This window comes from Poecilia reticulata, linkage group LG17, assembly GCF_000633615.1.
Source record: "Poecilia reticulata strain Guanapo linkage group LG17, Guppy_female_1.0+MT, whole genome shotgun sequence".
Lineage (NCBI taxonomy): Eukaryota > Metazoa > Chordata > Actinopteri > Cyprinodontiformes > Poeciliidae > Poecilia > Poecilia reticulata.
The window spans coordinates 27,432,912-27,442,009 of record NC_024347.1 but is presented as its reverse complement, the minus strand read 5'-3'; the positions used below and the strand labels follow the sequence as shown (position 1 = coordinate 27,442,009).

The following is a 9,098-nucleotide window of genomic DNA, read 5'->3' as shown; positions in this document are numbered from 1 at the left end:
GGTTTTCAGATTAAAAGCTTGTGGGCAGTACTTGCCAATAGTTTAAAAAAAGGAAAAGAAAATCATGCCAAGCTCCACATATTGATGTATTAAATGTTCTGAAACATAAACAGACTACATCTTTGGCTTCTGGTATGGGCCTTCAATTATATTTCCTATTTAAAAACCTCATTCTTTCCATAATTTCAGCTTTTGATAATTATTTTCTCCAGTATTACAGCATCAGTAACCATGGTTACGCTCACCGTTTGTCCTCCAGCATGGGGTATGGTGACATTTTGTGAAGTCATTGCAAAAACACTCATCTGAAAACTGGTTTTATTTTGTTTGCTTTGGTCTAAATTAGCGTATAACTAGTGTACAAAGTGTGACATAAAATCCACTTTTTGAATGTTTTTATTCTTAATTTGTATCTCAGCTGCATCTAAAAAGAGTCCAGACATTTTTTTTAGGAATTATAGAGCATCAWGCCAATTCGTTTTTTAAAAATGTACCTTATTTATTCAGATTTTTGGTTTTGTTTTTTCAACCAGGGCTTCACGCACCACGTTCTCCCACCAAATACGGAAGAAAGACTAAAAAGGGATTACAGGAAATAAGAAAAAGGAGAAGAAATAAGTGTTGTATAAATAATGCATAAGAAAGAAAAGGTACACAGTGTGGCTGACGCAGCAGCTGCCTTTCCGTACATACAGTTTCATTTCCAGCTTCATCCATTTTCCATTTCAGCCCCGAGGAAGAGTGGCAGCGGGCGGCCGATGGGCGGAGCGCGGCCAAGGAGCGAAGATAAACTACCTCCGGTTCGATCCATCCGCCTTCAGTCCCTCTGCCAAACAACGATCCTAATGCAGAGCGGTTGCACCGGTGGAAAAGGCCAAAGAATCAACGTCACGGAGGGAAGATTCATTCGGGAGAGCCGGTTGGTCTCTGGCGGAATCGCTGGAGCACAGAGATGCAGACTGGCTGGAGAAAAGCATCACCAAAAACACAATCAGCAGCAGAGGAGCTAATGAATGCTGCAACACGGACTCAAGTTTAGTGAATGGAAACCAGGACGGGTCAGACCACTGCAAAAACACTAAATCTTACCAAGTAGTTTCAGTCTAGATTCTAGTGCAAACAGCTTAGTACATGTCAAATAAGACAAAACTAACTTACAAGAACGTTTTCAGCAAGATGTATCAGCTTGTTAAAGTCAATCATTTCTTAATAATGATGAAAATGTACTAGTTCCACTGGCAGATTATTTCACTATAAAACATTTTCCCCTTGTTATAAGTTAAATAATCAGCCAATGGGACAAATTTTTTAAAAATCAATATTTAGTATTTATTTAAATCAAGCTCCTATGTCTTGTTGAAGTTAGTTTTGTGTTTTTTTCCCCCAAGTGCACCAAGATGTTTGCACTAGAAAGTTGACCAGAAATACTTGGTTAATATTTTGTGTTTTTGCAGGTTGGTGAGGCGTCGGATTGTTATCCTTCATCAGTGAGTCGCAGGTAAAAGGAGTGTAATGGAGTGTAAACAAACTGGTGTGACGTTAAAGCCAGGGGTGTCCGAACTAAAGTCAAAAGAAGCAGCGGGACACAAAAATGTTTATCTGTTATGAAAAATGCAAAACAATCTGATGTCTATACAGAAGGAATCTGTTAATTATTTTAGATGTATTCTAAGCTGCAAGATACAAGTATCTCTTTTTCTTCTTAAAACCTTCTTTAAAAATATGCTTTTTACATATTTGTTGAAACCGTCACCATTCCATGACAGTTTATGAGACAGATAATCCGTGAAAAGATGATTCTCCTCCATCTTCAGCCTGAGTTGCTACTGCCATGTAAAGAAATGAACCAAAAACAACCAATCAGAGCCAGGAGGCGGGTCTTATCGCTGTCAATCAACCTCATATAATCCTGCTAAAAATGCTAATGATGGTTTATCTGCCGTTATTGGTCAGATAAACGGCAGGCTAGTTAGCATGCTATGCTAGCTGCAGTGTAGAAGAGCGCAAGTGGGTGATGGAGAGGTTGATTGACAGCACTAAGACCCGCCTCCTGGCTCTGATTAGTTGTTTCTAGTTAGCAGCGGGAGAAGGTGGAGGAGCTCGGTTTTTTCTGTGTCAAACTAAACTGTCACGACAGTTACAGTTTCAACAAATGTGTAAAAAAAAGAAGATATAAAATAAGCTTCATGCTGCAGCTTTAAATCTCTTTAATGAAGGGATGTGCTCCAATTCTACTTTTGAGTAAAAGTTGCTGGTTGGTTGTGGAGTTATATGCTGTCAAATTAAAATGAAAGCAAAACATCTGGTTGATAAAATAGAAAATTTGAGCAACACAAACTATTCATATTTTACGACTATTCTAGTTTGTCTGCAGCATTTTACTTTAGTTTGCTCTAAGCATAYCAATACGCTGAAATAAACCTGATGTTCTTGAATTGTGGACAGCGGCCACACAGAATCATTCCACCAGCCGCAAACCGGCCCAGGGCCGCACTTTGGACCCCTGCATTAATCTCCCCACGGCCCACTCACGACCAATCAGCGTGTTTTTCCTTCTGGGACCCGGCAGACAGTCAGAGTAGCACTTAAACAAATAGGCTGCTGCAGCTGAAATATGCGGGGCAACGCGCTCTCCAAATAAATTACATTATCTGCAGACTCAGTTCAGTGCATTATAAAGCATGTCGGTGCAACTGAGGAGCAAAACTCTGCATGCGACAGAAAAATATGGAGGAACAGAACAAGGGAAATAGATGAAAAACGGCTGAACATTTAACCAGAAAACAAAATAAAACAAAAGCAAACTTAAGTACAGTTTTTGAAAAATTGTTCACACATATAACAAAACTTTTACATATTTTATGGGGATTTTATGTGACAGAGCAACAAAAAGTAGCGAAAAACAAGAGGAAATATGTTTTTATAAATTTCATACTAATAAAAATGCAAAAAGTGAGTTTGTGTCTAAAAGCTCTAAATAAATACAACACAACCATTTAAATTATTAGATCAAATAATCTAGACGGAGAACGTTGGCGAACAAACGGCATCATGAAGGAACACGGCAGAGAAGAAGTTATGGAGCCGTTTCAAGTAAAGTTAGAAAATAAAATCCTAAATGTTCAATCCATCATTTAAAAGTGTAAAGAGTTTGAACAAACAGCCGACCGGAGGCTGTGGCGGACGTCCAAATTAACTAAACATACAGCTAATGGCTCAGTCAAAGTCCAGACCTAAATCCWAACGTCAATGTAAAACTCGAAAACTAAAGTTCAGAATCCCTCTGGATCATATCTGACTGACCTCCAGTTATTTTTGTAGAGGTAGAAAGTTTAGAAAACCTGGGGAAAAAATTAACACACAACTTTCCACCACTTTCTTTATACCACGGAGTAAAAGGGCCAGACTAAGAAAAAACTGTAATGACAAGAATAAAGTCGTACAGTAAAACGATGTTCTCATTAACGGACTTTACTCTCCTAATATTATCATTTTATTCTTGTGCTTAACATTCTCTGTTACTCCATCCTCTCCTCTGTTATGAGTTACTTTGTGTTGCTCTGTCACATAAGATCCTCAGTTACTTTTACAAGACAGTAGCAAGATCCAGATTTTCAAAAATTTCCAAGAGCGCTTAGTCAGCTGTTTTCACAAAGTTTACAATGTCACTGACAATTAATAGCAGGACATAAATATGTTTTCTATAAGAGTAGAAAACCAGGAAATGCACAGACGTTCACAGACTGTAGTTTTTATAAATTTTGGTTTGTTTTATTCATTTATTTACATGCAATAACAYTGTGAACCATGTCAATAGTTCACAGGTTTCCAAATATCAATGAAGCAGCTAATCCAGCATAAAGTGCYGATTCTGCATGTTAACCTGAACATGCTGCGCTGAAATTTAAATATTTGTAAAATATTACCCATTTAGGTAATGTAAAGGATATAAAGTTAGACATCAGATTGGWAAGACACATTTATTATATTAAGAATATTTACTAGGAGTTTGAGCCTCAACAAAAGCTACAGCTGCTGATTTGTTCCTTTGGGAAACATTGCCGACAGACGCTCAAGGAAACATTTAGGAGATCTTGCTAATATACATCATATTACACAATTACAATTAAAGTTGCAGTATGTAACTTTTATAAAAATATATATTTTTAACTTGTTTATTACAATTATTTTTGTGATAATCAAATGGATAATCTGCAAAAAACAAAAACTGCAGAAATACAACGCTCAGTCAAACAACCAATCAGAGCCAGGGGGCGGGTCCTAGCGCTGTCAATCACTCTTGTGTTTACCCCTGACAATTGTTTTTATGCTAAGCTGTAGCTTAGCAAAACACACGTAACCTGCCACGAATGCTAAGGCTAGTTAGCATAGCTGCTGGTTTTCCTGTAAGGTAACGGTTTTCCACCATCTTGTTTTTTGTATAATAACAAAAGATGGTAAATAGTGATAAATTTTATATAAGATTAACATTTTACAATCTAATCACCAAAGTAAACAAATATCAGTAAGAATAGAAAACACGCGTAACAGAAAAACAAAAACATTATTTCCACCCTTAGCACATTGAGTAGCATACACGAGGATGATTGACAGCACTAAGACCCGCCTCCTGCCTCTGATTGGTTGTTTTTGACTGCGCATTTTTGCAGACCACAGTAGGAGCTGATGCAGCCAGTGGAAAAACTAGATTTCTTTTCACAGATTATCTGTCTTATCCTGTCACGACATGGTGACAGTTTTATTAAAGATGGAAAATATATATATTTATAAAAGTTACATATTGCAGCTTTAAAACATAAAAAAAGGCACCAATAGTTTATGGAGCTTCATACAAATCAGTAGTTTCTGTTGCTCATCTTCCCACATTCAGGTATAAAAGCCCATCACAAACTGCAGCTGCTTCCCAAATGCCCCTTCAGGAGCGACTCCCCGGGTTCTGGGACGTCCAGCTGCGTCTGCGCCGGATCCTTAGAAGATGTGCTTTAGATGTTTAACACCGTAGGTCTTGAAAAACACCAGCAGGATTAAAGTCCACAGGCCCAGGATGAAGCCGTCAGGAGGATGCCAGTCTTTCTGCTTTGGTTTCTGGGGAGGCGGGGTGAGAATGAAGTTTAGTTATGGTGTGTATATGTCTCCTGTTGAGCCAACCTCTGATTGTTCTGTCATTCACACAGGCAGGCAAGCAGGTAAAGACTCTCACACACACACACACGCACACACACATTTACTTTATCTCTTCGAACATTCGGCACGCACACACACTCGGGTTCAACGCAGAAAGGCAGGTGGTGCCGCTCATCAGCACACCTCCCCTGTCTTGTGTTTGTCCCATTCACTGCCACATCATCACTTTGTGTACGATTATACTTTTAAATCCTGCTCATATTAAACATGCAGCTCACAAGTAGCACATTTATATGCTAATGTGGCTGCAATATTCTGCACAGAGATGAGATTTAACCTCTAAAAACATCTTCCAAACTCCTCTGCCAGCGACAAAGCTACAGAGGCGCTTTGAGGATGTACGCAGGAGATTTCCGCCTGCTGCTCTTGTCCAATCAGAGCGGCACCAGTCAGACCCAGCAGCACCTAATAGGCATAAATTTTACTGTACGTACAACTGTAGGGAGCTGAGGAGAACTATAAGTACCAGGCTGGAGCGGAGACCATCAGCGGGACTCCAGAAATAAACTTTGCTGTCAAAAACCAGCTGAGATGAAAGGAAGACGAGGTTTTAATCACATGTAGACATGATTAGATGATGCGAACAACCAAACATACTGTATGAATTGGTTTTGTTACTTGGAGATTATTAAGGCACTCATATGCCTGCTGAGCCGATTTTATCCAGAAAAAATACTACAACAATAAAATTAAACAAACAAAATAAGAAGCTTTGTGGTGAAAAATACTGAAATTTGAAGAACAACTTGAATGTTTTCCAACATATCTGCGTAGTAACTAGTTACATTTACTTGAGTAACTTTTCAGAAAAAATATACTTACTGCACTACACTTTTTACTTTTGAGTAATTATAAACTATCACAAGCCTTGAGTAAAATGTGTTCAGTGAAGCGAGTAACTTCACTGAACACACAGGCACACTTAGAGTTTATGTCAAAGTGAGACCTCTTGTTTATACACAAGCTTTGTTTTATGCCACGTGGAGATCAAGTGAATAAATTGTAAACACTAAATATTGTTATTTTAAGCATTTTACTTTGTTCTGACATATTTATGTGAACTACTTATTTTAAGTATTGGTTTCATAAGCTTAATGTCGAAAATTATAATTTGACAGTGTTTCTTTTGATTCAATTTATAATTTTGTAAAATCATCCATTTGTCTTAATTTTTTTTATTTTAGTAGGGCTGTGTAATAATATCAATTTTGCGATATATATCGACATTTTCTTTCCTAGAAAAAAATCGATATTCATCCGTAAGTATCGTAACATCCATCTGTCATCTTGCTCCCTCACTGCTTGCTTCGCCGGGAGAGTGATTAGGTCATCAGGCTTAGAGTGATTCCTTCAGATGTTAAGTGAAGGTTAAAAAGGTATCAAACTATTCAGAGCAGGTACTTGGTGCACTTTATTTACTTTACAAATGCATGTAAGCTACAGTTTGTACTGTTTCAATTAAAATAAACATGTTTTCTCACCACTTCTTTGATTCATTTTGTCCAGCTGTCGACTTTAAGTCTGTGTCCAACCAGAGCCAGGTATGGTGTAGCTGGTGCTTTTAATCAGTTTTCAGTTAAATTCATTCAGTCCAACTCCATAACAGTCACAAAATGTCACCAAAATCACTCTGTCCCTCTAAAATCTTTCAGAAAATCGCAAAAGTGTATTGAATTGTATTGTTTGCTGAATATCGCAATATATATCGTATTGTATCGTGAGATTATTTTATCACTACAGCCTTAAATTTTAGTCTTTAAAATTTTAGAATTTGAAGCTACAATTATATTTTAAAATATTAGTTTAAAATGTTGTAATAAGTAACAAATAAATAAAAAAAATGCTACAAACAAAAAATCCAAATGTTTATACCTGAAGTTTCCACTTTGTGCTGTACCTAAAGTGGCCATTTTGGATTCTGGACTCTGGATGTCTTGGTGAGCTTTCACTTTCCCAGTTTGAATTCCAACTTCAGGAGATTTTCTTGAATTTCTCACTGGGAATTTGGAAATAAATTGCATCATATTTCCATTTAAAGGGAAGAAACCTGACAAATCACAGCCCAGTTGGGAGTCATGTCACTGTCTGGTGAGGTAAGTGTAAGCTCAAATGTTGGACCTTTGTACTTTTATAAACAAGACGTCTATAAAAAAAAGTGCATTTCTAGAAATCTGTATTCAGTCATAAATGATAATTGCAGAACAATCTGCAGCTAGTTTTATTGTAAAAGAGTATCTGCATGTATTTCTGCTATGGATGGTCGAGTTTTATCAAGCAACTTTACATGCAAAAATATTCAGAGTTCATGGACAGAAACGATTCTGAGCTTCAACATGAAATCCCAGAAATAAGCAGTGTATACTTCAAACCGCCAAACATTTCATGGTTGTGAATATACCCAGCAATCACCGCATTATACCCGCCCTATAAGGGTAACAAGCGAAATTGCCATGCAGACAGAATATTTCATCTAATCTTGATGACTCCCTGGTAGTATTTCAGTTTGTGAAAGAGTCCAATTGCCTTCCAATTTCACTCAAGTAGGCAGTCTCGTACATTTGCTGAATTTCTCCTTCACCCAAGAGGCAAGTACTGCTGAATTGGCATATGTAGAGTGGATTCCTCCGCTCTATTTGTGTGCACATACAAATGAGAGCCTGGCACACCGAGTGCTGAAGCATGCGCCGAATGTCCAGTGTCTGAAATTACCGCCCGCTGAGCGGTCTTCTCACTGCCTGAACGTCCAACCAATCAACGAGAGCTAAACAACGACTCAGAAAGGCTTTTCAGGAGGAGACTGACGAGTAAGAACGGCGAATTTCAGCAAGCAGAAAAGGGGTCATGATGAGCTTGACCTTGCAGAACAATAAAAGCATTTCCAAAAAATTTGACAAGGTCAGCATTTGAAATTACTGTGATTAAATAATTTCAAATAATGAATTTCTCTTGCTTGATACGTTCAGAGTGATTTTGAATTCCTCTCACATGAGCAGCTGTTGGTGAGGCCAAGTGTTAATTTCTTGTGTGTGGCGAGTTGGCCCATGGCTTCACTCTCTCTCTGTGTGTGTGTGTGTGTGTGTGTGTGTGTGTGTGTGTGTGTGTGTGTGTGTGTGTGTGTGTGTGTGTTCAAGGCCGTCACTTTAACCCAAACTTCAGGTTGTGTGACGACGCTGCCAATTTCCAGCCAAGAGAGGCTGAGGACAGCAGCAAAATTGGATTACGTCTGGGTCCAAATTTATTTAACAGCTCAATCAAGTCAAATCAATAGAGCTCCGCTGCCATCCAGGAATGCTAAAGCATCGACTGGGAAGTAATTGTGGCCCACGCAAGACGTGCTTTTATAAGGAGAGAATAATGTTGGAGAAAGTGATGGCTGGAAGCTGTTAAAGCTGCTAATTAAAAGCAGCTCCTAGAGAAAAATATTTCCTCATATGTATTTTACAGAGATTTGATCAGGGATTTGTAGAATATGCGTCTCATTTGCTGAGCTGCCGTCACCTTGTTAAGAACGACATAAAAATAACAAACACTTGAGATGTGAACACCTGCAGTCAAGTCGTAAATCTGGCTCCAAGCCAGTCTGTCATAATGTGACCTGAACATTCCCTCAGCTTTCAGATATTCCTTCTTTTTATTGGTTAATAAATCCATCGTCTTCAACCGTTTCCCAGTGAAGATTATATTTGCAGCAAAAGTGCGACACTGCAAACACACAAAACACAAGTTTCTAGTGCAAATACAGATCTGGACACAATTAAAATCCCACTGCACTGAACCCCGTTGAAAACCTCCTGACCTATGAACTCTTCCTGAGTTAAAACATTAGAGTTGCTGTTTCTAAATTGTTTTCTTTGCATTATTTGAGGTCTGAATGCGCTGCACCTTTTCTTTCT

General features: G+C 38.3%; 1 protein-coding gene across 1 annotated transcript in view; it reads right to left on the bottom strand.

Moving 5' to 3' along the window:
* Nucleotides 1-4,231: 4,231 nt before the first annotated feature.
* The window catches only part of pigk (phosphatidylinositol glycan anchor biosynthesis, class K), a 39,618-nt gene continuing 34,751 nt past the window's right edge, over nucleotides 4,232-9,098 (bottom strand). The window contains exon 11 of the mRNA XM_008434640.2: nucleotides 4,232-5,106. Coding sequence (XP_008432862.1) covers nucleotides 4,990-5,106 — 117 coding nt within the window. The 3' untranslated portion in view covers nucleotides 4,232-4,989. The remainder of the gene's footprint in view (nucleotides 5,107-9,098) is intronic.